Source organism: Macrobrachium nipponense, chromosome 9 (assembly GCF_015104395.2).
Source record: "Macrobrachium nipponense isolate FS-2020 chromosome 9, ASM1510439v2, whole genome shotgun sequence".
In the NCBI taxonomy this organism is placed as follows: Eukaryota; Metazoa; Arthropoda; class Malacostraca; order Decapoda; family Palaemonidae; genus Macrobrachium; species Macrobrachium nipponense.
Genome location: NC_061110.1, coordinates 83,661,469 through 83,676,339, shown reverse-complemented (window position 1 = coordinate 83,676,339; position 14,871 = coordinate 83,661,469). Strand labels below are relative to the sequence as shown.

The 14,871-nt window shown below is 34.5% G+C and overlaps 1 protein-coding gene across 3 annotated transcripts in view; it reads right to left on the bottom strand.

Moving 5' to 3' along the window:
- Window positions 1-1,289: 1,289 nt before the first annotated feature.
- LOC135218619 (probable cytochrome P450 49a1) overlaps window positions 1,290-14,871 on the bottom strand; it is a 20,449-nt gene continuing 6,867 nt past the window's right edge. For all 3 annotated transcript variants that reach the window (XM_064255054.1, XM_064255053.1, XM_064255055.1), the window contains exons 4-11: window positions 12,568-12,684; window positions 11,651-11,727; window positions 10,470-10,662; window positions 9,233-9,395; window positions 7,614-7,783; window positions 7,413-7,491; window positions 5,200-5,403; window positions 1,290-1,680 (exon numbers count right to left, since the gene is read on the bottom strand). In XM_064255054.1, coding sequence (XP_064111124.1) covers window positions 1,570-1,680; window positions 5,200-5,403; window positions 7,413-7,491; window positions 7,614-7,783; window positions 9,233-9,395; window positions 10,470-10,662; window positions 11,651-11,727; window positions 12,568-12,684 — 1,114 coding nt within the window. In that variant the 3' untranslated portion in view covers window positions 1,290-1,569. The remainder of the gene's footprint in view (window positions 1,681-5,199; window positions 5,404-7,412; window positions 7,492-7,613; window positions 7,784-9,232; window positions 9,396-10,469; window positions 10,663-11,650; window positions 11,728-12,567; window positions 12,685-14,871) is intronic.

Sequence of the window (14,871 nt, the reverse complement as noted above, 5' to 3'; positions counted from 1 at the left end):
ATTTTTTTTCATATAATTTCCAAAAACTATCACCCAGTCTTATGTCCAGTTTTTTTTTTGTATATTTTTCGTATTCATAGCATATAGTGATTTTTTCAATCGTAAGATTCAGTATTTACGTACCTTCGCGAATGGGTAGTAATAAAAACTTTCCATTCATTACATATTTTATAATTACTCAGGCTAGTTTGCCGGGAAAGATACAAATGCTACTTTGGGTTGTTATCTACGCGTCACCTCCGAGGTGCTAGATTCACCTCAACCATGCATCTGATGTCTAGGCCAGTCCCTTACACCGCTCCTGATTGTCTGTTGATAAGCCAATCACAGGGCTGGAAACTCTCAGTCTCTCGAGAGAGTTCACATGGGTAGGAGCTATGTATGTTCCACCTCTCCTGAGGAATACTTTTGAAAGAAGTATCCCTCAGGAGAGGCAGAACGTACATCCTGCTTATGTGAGTGTTTCCAGCCCTGTGATTGGCTTATCAACAGCCAATCAGGAGCGTCGTAAGGGACTGGCGCCTAGACATCAGATGCATGGTTGATGATCTAATATAGTACTAAACATGGCGGAACCTCAATGGGACGCCGTGTTTAGTACTAGCCCCTCAGGGATCAAAGTATTATATACACCATTTCTATATTGTGTGGTTGACAAATTATATCAATAAACGATATCTTTGATCCCCGAGGGGCTAGTACTAAACACGGCGTCCCAAAGGGGCTTCCGCCACGTTTAGTATAGCACCTCGGAGTAGGTGACACGTAGATAACAAACCAAAGTAGCGCAGAGAATTCCTTAGTCTTGTTTAAAATACCATAAGAGTACGGTAAACTCAGACACTTAAATAATCCTTGTCCACGCAAGTACCATCAGGCAATGTGGGAAGAATCTTCACTTTTTGCTCCCATTAACCCTGGTAGTTTAGGAGAAGAGCAATTTGCTGCGCTCACCCTTGTCTGCCCCTTCTAGGTAGAGTAATGTTTAAGCATCGGGCGTAATGTTTCAGTAAACTAGGATAATTCAATCGTATACTGTAAGGGCCTTAGTTCACACCAGTTCTATGTATAATTCAACCCCTCTCTCTTTTAAAGGATGCTTCATTAAGACCAATAAGCATCTGGATTAGCATAAACAATGCATTTGTTTCGATTCTTTTTTTTATTCACAGGTCCTAGAGAGCTTTAATAATAGTCGATAGACATATCTGGGAACTAATCCCTAACAAATTAGGTGTAAAAGTCAGCCTTTTTGCATTTTTCTTTTCACTGGTGAAATGTTACAAACATTGTCTCTGAATTAACATTTATTGACTACTGATGAATAGCTATTTTTGCAACTAAATTTTAAGAAATAAAACGTAAATCGTAGTTACTCCACTTCGCTACAGCGCAGAAAGCACTGAAATTAAATGAAAACTTAAAAGTTTTCCCAGCTGTTTTACAAAATAATGAGAGAGATAACAGAGACCGTATTGTCACTGAAAGATAAATAAATAAAGCATGGGATAAAAACGGAAAATGAAGATAAGGAGAATCATGAAATCGGAAGCATTCCGAGGGAGAGTTTCACTGTCTCTTCGTCATCGTGAACCTCAGAGGTTTATCAGGCAGGAGGAGCAAGTTCATCCTAGTGCCAACGTCTCCGTGTCGCCACTCGAAGTTGTACTTGTGGAACATCTGGAATGTGAATTAATTTTGTCAGAAGGCGAAACGTACGGATTCTCTTCGTAGCAACCATGGGAGCCCGCAGCATATTTTCCAAGAGGGGGCAAATTTTATGTGTATATATATATATATATATATATATATATATATATATATATATATATATATATATATATATATATATATATATATATATATATATATATATATATATATATATATATATATATATATATATATATATATATATATATATATCGAGCTACAATGTCCTTTAATATCTAATTCGCTCAACCTCGGAATTAATATATTTTCATATATGCTTAACCAAAGGGGAATTTTTTCTCGATAATAGACTTGCCTGGACCGGGAACGTCAGTGAAGCTTTACCTTACTACACCACCGCAAGAGGCTCCGTGGGTTCGCGCCCCGGTCAGGCAAGTCTATTATCGAGAAAAAATTCCCCTTCGGTTAAGCATATATTAATTCCGAGGTTGAGCGAATTAGATATTAAAGGACATTGTAGCTCGATATATATATGAATCACGGAAATGTGATATGACCTATATATATATATATATATATATATATATATATATATATATAATATATATATATATATATATATATATGCAGTGGAACATCGTACCAATAATATATATGTGGAGCAAGGTGCGATAAAGAAAAAATAGTGTTACATTGACTTTTTTTCAATAGTTCCATATACTGTTCAGCTGAATTCAAATATTCTGGAAAGAACAACGCAGTTATATAGCTACCGTATACAAATATATACAATACATAATGATACCTTTAATTTACTTAAACTGAAAGATATATCGTAAAATGGAAGGAAAACAAAGTGATGTAGTTAAATGTAATATATATGCATTATATATATATATATTATATATATATATATATATATATATATATATATTATATATATATATATATATATATGCATATTATTTACATTTAACTACATCACTTTGTTTTCCTTCCATTTTACGATATATCTTTCAGTTTAAGTAAATTAAAGGTATCATTATGTATTGTAATAATATTTTTGTATACGGTAGCTATATAACTGCGTTGTTCTTTCCAGAATATTTGAATTCAGCTGAACAGTATATGGAACTATTGAAAAAAAAGTCAATGTAACACTGTATTTTTTCTTTATCGCACCTTGCTCCACATATATATTATTGGTACGATGTTCCACTGCATATATATATATATATATATATATATATATATATATATATATATATATATATGTAATAGTGTGGCACAGTGTCGTTATTCCAAAAGACAATAACTTAATAATACTTAAGAAAAAGGCATGAAACGGATAATAAGGAAGAAAAGAGAAAAGGGAATAAGATAATGATTTTTCTTAGAGAAGGGATTTTGTTACTCAAAACATTAGGCTTTTAGCCATTAGACATCTGGTTTCCATCTCCCCCAAAATACCTCTGTCCGTACTAGCGATTAGTGACCAACAAGAGATTATGGGCGACGAGCGATATCTACCAGGCCTATTCGAGAAATTGGAAACTACTCTCATTAGCGCCTATGACTAATCGCCGTTCCCATCGTGAACAGGTCAGAGAGAGCCATCTGGCATACGTTAAAAAGGAATTCTATGACCCGTTGTTCAAAGGAGGGGAGTGCCGAACTCTTAAGTGCTCCACCCTCTCGAGATAGACCTAAGGACTTCGACGAATCAAAAGCCATGAGTGTTGGTCATAAGACAGCCCAAAAGAAGTATCAACGAATGACCTATGAGGTTACTAAAGGGATACGCCCCCAAGAAGCCAGGACATGAAGAAGGAGGCGTATACAAATTCAGAGCCTACGAATCATGGTAGAAGGCATGACAGGAAGGCGGTCTTGTATAATGTCTGTAGCCACTAAGACACAAAAGGTCTTTCAGAAAATGCCACACCCAGTCAGAATCCAAAAATCCAAAGGCGGGGCTAAGGAGATTTCAACCCAACAAAAAGGGCAGACAGAGAGAGAAGAAAGGAGAGCAGAGAAAAAAGGGGAACAGAGAAGTCAAGAGAAGATAACGACGAAGAGGGGAAGGAGGGGAGAACCAGTGGCGCAGCAACAGGCAGAGAAGAGAGAGAAAGACAGAAGAATCCCCAGAAGAAGAACAGGTGCAAAAGTGTGGTGTGCGAATCAATCAAAGACAGTGAAAGTGACAATCAAATACTCAGTAAATTTCCCTCGTGCCTATAGACTCGTAATTGCAACAAGAGCCAATTAAGTTTTATCAGTCCAAGAGCCCAGTAACTCAGAAGGTGGAAAACATTTGTAAGAACCCTAACGAAGAATAAACTTAATGCAAAGAAACATATCAATTAATTTCTCATCCAAAATTAGAACCCTTTTAACGAATTCCAGATTAAGAACATTGAGCAAGACAAGAAGAATTTATATAAGCCTAATTCCCCAAAGTACAGCCTCCACGGCGCACGTTACCTTAGATCTGTGCGATGAAAGTAAGTACCGTCACATATATATATATATATGTGTGTGTGTGTGTATACATATATATATATATAATATATATATATATATATATATATATATATATATATATATATTTTTCTAGGCTTTCAGGGTGGGGGGGGACAAGTGCCCCCTCTAGCCCCCATGTGCGGGCGCCCATGGTAGCAACTATCAGCTGAATAGCGTTTGTTAAAGTTGGTTGCACATGGAAACGAATCTGTATTAGCGTAAATTCCTCTTATGTGCGCACCGAAATGCGTATGGCTGTCAGCGTATCATCCCTTCTGCTGTGGGAACTAGTTGCTAACCAGTTGTCTTCATTGAAATCAAATAACTTTTTGGGATTTATTGAAGATAAAATATATTCTGTAAATCTATGAATAGCCGAGAGATATTCTATCTTTGATAAACGACAAAAGTTATTTGGTTTCGATGAAGCTTAGCTATTCAGCTAGTCGCCACAATAGAAGGAAAGAAATGTTTATTGAAATGTATATATTCTGAAATGTATATATTTCAATATGTATATTGAAATGTATATATTCTGAAAATTTCGTCTTCTAAGACCCATGTTACTAGTACACTTCGTATAACACCTATAGTTACTTAGCAGAGTATCTTGCTTTTATTCATATTCAGTATTCGTCCAAGACCTAGATACAGAAACTATATATCTTTTCTTATAGTGGTATCCTAACCAATGATGATAAGACAAAGAAGAATATTCGATGTGGCAATTTATCTCGTTGTTACTAACTTAATCAAAACATTCCGTGTTTTAAAACGGTATGTATCCACCTTTGCGGAGGCGTGTTTAGTACAATCCCATTTGTGGATTGCGGTAAAAACGTAAACAAAAGACTGTAAATATTCCTAGATAACGACTCCCAAACACCCTTGGGGGTCACTATCTAAGAAAGATCCGAAATATCTTTTCAGGAAGCAAAATCAAATTAAAATTAAAAAGGAAACTTAAAGATGAAGCAATCAAAACCCAGCTACTAAACTCACCCTGGCAAGTAGCGTATACATTTCCTGTTCAGCAAGTCTTCTGCCAATGCAGCTGCGAGGCCCTATGCCGAAAGGTATGGAAGCGAAGGGATTGATAGAACCCATCGGTCGGTCACGAAGCCAGCGTTCTGGCAGGAATTCCGTAGGTTTTGGGAAATGCTCCTCCATCATGGCAGATTGTTTGGTCAGTACGAAAACAGCGAACTGAAAAGCGTCGTGAGAGTAAACGTGCGTCAATGATCTTTTCCAGAAAATTGTCGATCTGTCCTATGACCATAAATATATATCTCCATGCCTATATTTTATTAGTAACAATACACATTCTTCCAACTGTGACTGAGGGAATATCAACGGTACGTAGGTAACACAGCATGAAGGGAAGACTCAAAAAGAAGCGAGAGATATATGGTTATGAAACAAATCTTTTTGCAAGAAGTCTGAGCGCTATTGGGGAAAGCTGTATGTTATGCACGCGCATAGACCTAGAGAAAAAAATTCCGGTGAGATATGTTGGGTAAAAAATATTAAGAAATTAATAAATCAAACTCGGTATCTATCCTAACATCTAGAAAAAAATGAGTCTGATTTGGTTTAAAAGTGCGTCTGAAACGGAAATGCATTATGTCCTTTAGGTTATTTAATATCATTGAGAAATAAATTATGAACGAGATCAGATCATCAACGGAGTGTGGAATGACTGATGATTGTAATATTTTGCAATTTAAAGATACATTTGGGATAGTAAAGCAAAACTGCAAAGACATTTTGAAAACATAAGCAAAAGTAAAGTCAGGACGGTCAAATAAGGAAACCATGAAGATTAAACGATGAATAAATGGAAGCAGTTCGCTCATATAGGTGTTCAAGAATAAATGAGACTGATGTTGGTATAGCCGGTTCACTTATGGTAGATTCTTAGATGAGCCCTATGGTTACGAGACGTTTGTTTGGCGGCCGCTGATTGGCTGGTACAGGGAGGTAGGCAGCTCCCAGCCAATCAGCGGCCACCAAACAAACGTCTCCTAGTCATAGGACTCACCCAAAAATCTACCTTAAGTGAACCAGCTATATGATGAGAGAATATGTGTTACACGGATTATGCGAGCTGAGTGTCTGCGTGTAATCAATCAGTAGGGAAGCTAATGTTGGAATACGCGAGGGGATTTTTGAGCCAAGTCTTCTTCACTGAAGTGCAGTGTAGATGACAGAAAAGCTTTTAGAATATAAAGACAAATTGTTTGCATAGTATATATTACTGAGTTTGAAGAAACAGAAAAGGAATAAACGAAGGGAAGGTAAGATAGTTAGGGTGAAATGACGTATCGCAATCTGGAAATGGATTGATGGCATAAAGTGAACATAGGACGATGAATTAAAGCAGTGCAAGTTTGATTTGAAAGTTCAGAAGGAAGGATAAAGAATGAAAATGGTATGAAGATTAAAGGACTTTAACATTCAGGCGCAAATGAGTACATGCAAGTGTGGTTCGACTTATTGCTGATTCGCATTTTGCACAGATAATTGAAGCACCTTAGAATGTAAATGCATTCTAAACAAGTCCATCCGTCATGCCCCGTTTGAAAAGTACTGTTGTTTCGTGTATCATTGACTCATCGTGAATTGAAGGAAACTACTTATTGTGGGAAAAAGATATATACGTGTATATATATATATATATATATATATATATATATATATATATATATGTATGTATATATATATAAATATATATATATATATATATATGTATATATATATATATATATATATATATATATATATAAATGGTTGTATATATATATATATAATATATAATTATATTATATATAATATATATATATAATATTTTATATATATATATACATATATATATACATGAATATATATATATATATATATATATATATATATATATATGTATATATATATGTATATTATATGTATGTATCTTTAGATGTTAAATATATGCATGGGTAAAATCTATGCAAGGAGAAATCTGTAAATCATAGCCAGTTAGAGGCAATGGAATTCAAAAAGTTGAAGCTTAGACCCATAGACTGCAAGTGTTACTCATCGAGAATCTTCAGCAGCGACATTTTACAATAACGTGTCATGCTCGTGATCAGCTGAAAATAGTTTGGATTGTTCACTATCTTGCGTTGACACGTGATTCTGTGCTTTAGTTACACAGTCCTATGCAAGACTGGACTTACCCCAGCAGGAATCGTGTAGCCTCCAATCTCAACATCGCTCTCTGGTTCTCTTATGATCCCAAAAGACACCGGATTCAGTCTGTTTCGAGAGATTATTATTATTATTATTATCATTATTATTATTATTATTATTATTATTATTATTATTATTATTATTATGTTCTCGGAACTCATTTAGAATAAAATCATCGGCTTATTTACCTCAGAGTTTCTTTAACGGCTCCCTTCAGATACGACAGCTGGCTCAAATGGTGAGGTTTCAGCTCGTCCACCTCCTTGCCGAGGACCCTGTCCAGTTCGTCTTGGACTCTGGCTTGCTTCTCTGGATGTCTCGCCAAGTTCAGCACTGTGAAGGCGACTGTTGCGGATGTCTGGGAATATTTTTCGGAGGTTAATACATCTTTCTTTTATAAAATTATGTGCTGTCTGTTTAAATGCTGCTTTGGTGTGTACTAATTAGTTTCCGTACTTTTTTTCTCTCTCTCTGACAATTCAGTGGTTTACGTGACATCTTCTCTCTCTCTCTCATATTTATGAAATGTAATATGATTAGCTATCCAGATACTATATCTAACATCACGAAAAACTATACTATGACTGACATAAGTTATATAAACTCATTATAGACTTTATGACTTGAAATTGATATGCCCTATTCCAGTAGGCTGCACCGAGAGTTGAAAAGAAGCTCATTCCTACACCAGATCAGTGGTGGATCAAGATTTTTTTTTTTCTTTTTTAGGGGCCGGCTGGGCACCTAGGATTATCGTGTATGTACGTAACGTACACACATACGGTACATATATATACACATAGCAGTAGTAGCTGTTGTACAGTCCTCGTTGTTGTTGTTGAAATAATCATTAGCAAAGCATATTTGTGCTACTTATAATGAATTATTGAAAGAGAACAATGTTCTATTATTAATATCCCTGGTGGGGGAGCACTTGACCAGGTGCCCCCCACCCCCTTAAATCCGCCACTGCAGCAGACGTGCAATTTTTGCCCTTAGGTCCTTTCGAATGAGGGTTATATAAGTGAAAGGAAAACGTCGGCGGAACCAGTGAATAAGACCGTGTACAGATCTTTCTACAGTGTAGGGTTTTCATTATTATTCAGAAGATGAAACCTATTCATATGGTACAAGCCCACAGTGGGTCATTAATTTGAAAGTCAAGCTTCCAAAGAATATGGTGTCCATTAGGAAGAAGTAAGAGGAAGTAAAGGGAAATACAGAAAGAAGAGGTTCCGGTTATTTAAAAAAAAAAAAAAAAAAAAAAAAAAAAAGTAAATGAAATCCACGGCTGAAGTTTTGTCAAACATCAATAACTCTCAGAGGATTGGAATAAGTTGATTGCATAAAATTAAATTACTAGGAGCGTACTTTTAATAACCAACTATTTTTACAACCACTACATTAGATAGAAAGCCTGGCAGCGTTGAAACAGTGAAACTAGTCTGATGAATGGGAATGGGCAGTTATGAGGAAATTTAAGTTTACGGTTTGATTATAAAAGAATTATATTTTGGTGCAATCGTAGCAGCAGTACAGATACGAAAAATATAGAATTGTCCTCTTTTATACAAGGATATGCTGTGTTTTAATATTTCATAATAATATCATTTTATGCATCATAGAATTGTTGATATTTCTATCCAAAAACAAACGACCAGTAAAGTCGCCTTTACCCACTTTTATTTGGTACCTCCTAATTTTGATATGCAGTCCATTTCGGAGATGCTGTTTTATATCAGTCTATTTGTCTTCGCTGTTCGTTTGCGACAGAAAAGATTAACTAAACCTATGTAATTTTACTCACATTGTCGATCCCGGCAGCAAGGAAATCCACCAAGTACGTGTACATATCGCTCAGTTTCATTCCTGGGGTGGCGAGAAGCGTTTCGATCAAATCGAGATCTTTGTCGTCTTCCAACTTCGACTTGAGCGTAACCTTTGAATTCTCAACGACTTCTCTGACGTACCTGGGAAAAGGAAGGACTCGTCTCTGCAGATGTTCCTCTGAATTTTGATCACAGAGATCCTCGGGAAAGCATGGGACCTCGCATAACCTTTTATTCTATACCAGAATTTCGTGATGTAAAACGAATTGTTCAAATGATAATTGATTTCATTTATGCCACGAAAGTTAAAGGATCTGAATAGGAATGTATCGACAACATAGTACCATTATTCAGTTCAACAGAGCAAAATGATATAATTTATAATGAACACATTTTATATAGAAAAAGGAAAACGTTGGCTTTGGATTACTGGAAAGGTCAAAGGAATAAAAGTGGGAAATAGTTACTGGGCAGAGATTTCGAAGGCTGATCAATATCTATTCTTACCACTAAAGTACCATTATTAACTTTTGAGTTAGGAATAACATTAACAGGATTTAATGGTGCCCACAAAACTTCTTCAAGATTTTCAAATCACATATCAAATCTATGAGAGTTTCATGATGTCCCAGTGGCTACTGCTCTTTTTAAAGCCATTATATTTAATCCTAGCAAATAAAATAGCTGTTTATCAGCTATAAAAAAAAAAATAAGTAAAAAATACGCCGAAGTTTCTCCAGAGTAATAGAGTTTTCTGTGCATCGTATCAAGACCACCGAAAATAGATCAATCTTTCGGTGGTCTCGGTATAATGCTGTATGAGCCGCAGCCCATGAAACTTTGACCACTGCCCAGTAGTGGCCTAGACTATATCGTTTCCAGACGCACGATTATGGCTAACTTTAAGCCTAAATAAAAACTACTGAAGCTAGAGGGATGCAATTTGGTATGTTTAATGACTGGAGAGTAGATGACCAACATGGAAATTTGCAGCCCTCTAGCCTCAGTAGGCATTAAGATTTGAGGGCGAACAGAAAAAAGTCGGACGCATGACAAAGCCGGCACAATAGTTTTCTTTTCAGAAAACTAAAAACATTGTCATGATATCGTCTTCCTCATTTCTCCTCGCTTTACTGCTGCCGATAAAAAAACTCAAAATAAAATCATTTTATGTGGAAATGACTCTGTTCCATAAACAAACTCTATTGCACTTACTCCAGAATTTTGTTGTGAGCTCTCTCAAATTTCCTGTAGGCTGGTGTTCGGAACCACTGCCACAGGTTTCCGAATTCAAACGCTACTTCTCGAACGGAAATCAGAAAGTTGTGGATATCCTGTATGATTTGCGCGCTTTCCTCGGAACCCTCGAAGCATCCGATTCTTCTGCTGAAGGTTACCAGACACAAGCCTTGAATAATTGATAGATTGGAAGAATTACATCATGCGTTGGATATTTCAGCTCATTGATACTTTTAGGAAGATTTGAGTAAGATTCTATGGATATTTTCTATAAATAGATACAGCATTCTTTGACATTATGAGAAATTGAATAAGGAAACGTGTTACTATTTAGTAGAATTCTAGGTATACTTTCTATGAAAAGAAATAAAGCTCTCTTTGACATTATGACAAATTAAATGTAAGGAAACATTTGTAATTTGCTGCCTTTTATTGATTGTTAGAAATAGCACTAATTTTTTAGATAAACTTGTTCTCGATCATTTTCATGAACTATCCTTGCACCTATTATAACTATATGGCCCATTTTAAAACTTAAGGTTCATAGATTCTTTAAGAATTAGTTCAGGATCATACAGATTCCGATACTATTATTAGCACACACTTAACATGAAAACCCAGTTGGATCAGTTTATCTGAACTCATCAGCAGCCTCGCTGATATCCCGTCTCCTGTTTTAGGAAGGCAATAAATTATCTTCATAGTTTATCCCTCTATTTCACTAATTTGAGGGTTATTCAGAAATTTTTGGGCCTAACCGAGAAAGATGATGAATAATAATGTTTAAAGTTAAAGTCAATGGGGTGGTTTGAGTATATAATATAAAGATAATGCGAAATTCAACGATGGAAACATAGAATCGTCAGATTTTTTTCTTGTATGTAAGGGTCATTCAAAAATTCCTTGGCCCCATCCTTGAGAAGGGTATTAAATGAATTTTTTAACTAGAAAAAGGATGACAGGTGACAAAAATTAAAAATGCTATCCAAGAAAAAAGTAGATATTAACCTGAGGAGAACACAAGAACCACTTAATGACTATACACGATAACCTAGTTATTTATAATCATTGTAGGCAAGGATCTTTGAGAGTCCCCAAGTGCAAGCAAAATCTCAAATAGAACAAAAAAGGAGGTCGTTTAGTCAAATCACACTTACTTTCCATTGCCCAGTGAAAAATATGATCAAGTGTGTCTTCTGGAAGGTCGTTGTTCTCGTCTCTTAATCCATAAATCCTGAAACGTTAAAGCACGTTAGCTTTATTTTATCAAGAAATGACATCTTTTCAGCATCTTCATGAACCTAGATTTAAACTTTGTTAAGTTTCGTTTGAACAACTAAAACGCCAAAAACGAATCCAAATAAAAAAAGATCTTAAATTTTGCAGAGAATCAGGGGCTTATGCTTCGGACGATCCTAATCTTGAGAAATTTGCGAGACCCATATTTATATGAATAATAATAATGATAATTAGCACCATAGCGTCACGTGAGAATTGTGCCATGATTCCAATAGGTTTCATCGATAGTTCTTGCTCAATGATAACCGAACAAACGCTCGGTGAATCTCGTAGTTCCACAATATTCATAATTAAAAGAAATAAATGTAAGTACGAGAGTGTTTTATCTCTCATTCTTGATAAAAATATTTTTGGAATTCATCGCCCTCTAGTTTAAAAATAAATTGAAATAAGTTCGTCTAAGTAATAAATTTGATTTTTTTTCTGACATGGAAAAGGTAATAATTGTTTTCATCGCCATTTAATAATTCTCTATTTCCATTATCTTTAATGAGTTACTTTGAGGGGATTTTCATTCTGTCTTGGAGTTTCAAAACTGGAAAAACAATTTAGTTTTCATGCAATCTATTGCAGGCTTTAGTTTATCCTCTATTTATCAAAATGAAAACATTTCCTTATATAGAACCCGTGAAACACTAATGGCTAGCAAAAGCAAATTGAATTTCCAAAACATCGATGAACATTAATTAATATTGAAATCACTGGCAAAGTAAATTTCTTGTAAATAATATACTTCCCAGATAAATTCTAGGAAACACTTGAGACATTCACTTACTTGTCGAGGAATTCCAGACTGATTGAATCCATCTTGTGAAGGTACTGACTCAAAATCTTCATTTTCATTGTTGGTCCCTGAGTCAGTTTTCGAAGTCTCCCTCCTTGCTCATGACCTCTGTAAATATAGCTGTTTAATCAAGAATTCTCTCTCTCTCTCTCTCTCTCTCTCTCTCTCTCTCTCTCTCTCTCTATATATATAATATATATATATATATATATATATATATATATATATATATATATATATATATATATATATATATATATAGTTAGATAGATAGATAAGCAAATACCGCATTTTCCTGTGGTATTCGCTTATTTAATGAAGTCACGTGCATGTACTGTGATTGTATATATATATATATATATATATATATATATATATATATATATATATATGTATGTGTGTGTGTGTGTGTAGTCTTATATATGTGCATGTGTGTGTATATACAATATATATAATATATAATATATATATATATATATATATATATATATTATATATATATATATATATATATATACGTGTGTTGTGTGTGTGTGTGTGTGTGTGTGTGTGCATATACATATAAGTGTATAAATGTACATATGTAGGTATATATATCTATAGATATGCATATATATAAATACATATATATAAATATATATATATATATATATATATATGTGTGTGTGTGTGTGTGTGTGTATATATATAGTATATATATATATATATATATATATATATATATATATATATATATAATCAGGATGAGTTTCTTATGGTTATGTTCCCGTTAATTCAGGAGTCCACAACGATGCTGCAATGGGGTGAAAGCTTCTTATTACAACAAGCGGATAGAAATAGACATATTTAGATTTAATTCAAAACGCAAAATTAAAAAAAAGCAGTATTTTTGGGGGAGGGGGGGCGGGACAGTTTTAAGTGGATATTTACGTTGATTTATTTGGACATTTAATTTTATAGTTGTCCGGACTGCACACACCAAAGCACATTCACACCCATATACACTCATATGCAGGTATAGTATATATATATATATATATATATATATATATATATATATATATATATATATATATATATATATATGTGTGTGTGTGTGTATATATATATGGGTCTAGGACTTTTCGTCTAAAGTACTTTCGTCAAAGCACATTCGTCTAAGGCACTTTGGTCTAAAAGCACATTCGTCTGAGGCGCTTTGGTCTAAAAGCAAAAACATTCGTCTAAGGCACTTTGGTCTAAAATGCATAAAGTATATAAAAAGGTAAAATAAATACAAGTAAAAATTAAGAGACTTTACAAAATATCAATTATAAGGTTATAGTAAAGATAAAATTATAACTATTACTACACAAAAATTTAATGAAAATGTAAATAAGAGATAGTATTTAGAAAGAACCCTAATTATATTCAATGCTTCTGAGGTAATCTTCCACTGAACGATTCTGGTAGTCGGCAACAATATTGTAAATTCTTTTTTCTCTTCTTGCTACGTTTGTATTTTTTTTTTTCTTTGGGCTTGCTCCTACGGTAAGTTGAGATATTCTTGTTTTGATGATTTGTTCTTCTCTTCTTAGAGCATCCAGAACGTTATATGAATTTGAATGAGCTCTAACTAATACACCAAATCGTCTATGCCATGCTTCTACAGAATTTATCGTACGAGCGTTACCTTCGAGTGTGAGCTCATAAACATTCCATTCGTGTACTGAAAATAATGGCTTGAACCGTCTTCCATTTCGTCTTTACATCCCGTTTACAAAAGTATGGCCTATGTATTCAATAAACGGCAATGTATTTTCTGGTTCTTCTTGTTTTAAACATGAATCCTCTTCCCGGTACATCATAACAATAGGCAGAAAGGCTAAAAGCATTAACTTTGTAATTTTGTTTTTTGCTTGCAACACATGCACTTTTTCAGCACCACCTGCGTGGTTATGATCCGAGGTTTTCATAATTTGTTGATTTCTACTCAAGATGAGGCGACCGGGACACATTCGATCTTCACATCGCCAATAAGAAGCTGTTTGGGTTGCGCTATTCCTCGTATAATAGTAACCATTGTAGCTAATTTATCTTTTCCTCGCGTGGTTTTCACGAATTTTGTAGTACTTTCCATTTTGGGGTTCGAGCTGAAATTAAATAACCAAATAAATATTCTTTTGAAATGTAAACTTTGTCATAAAAGAAACGAGTCTTTATACCAAACAACTTAACGAGGTAGAAAGGTTATCAACCAAAAGTATATTTAACCGAACAAGTTCTTAGCCGAAATTCCTTTAAGCGAAATAAGTC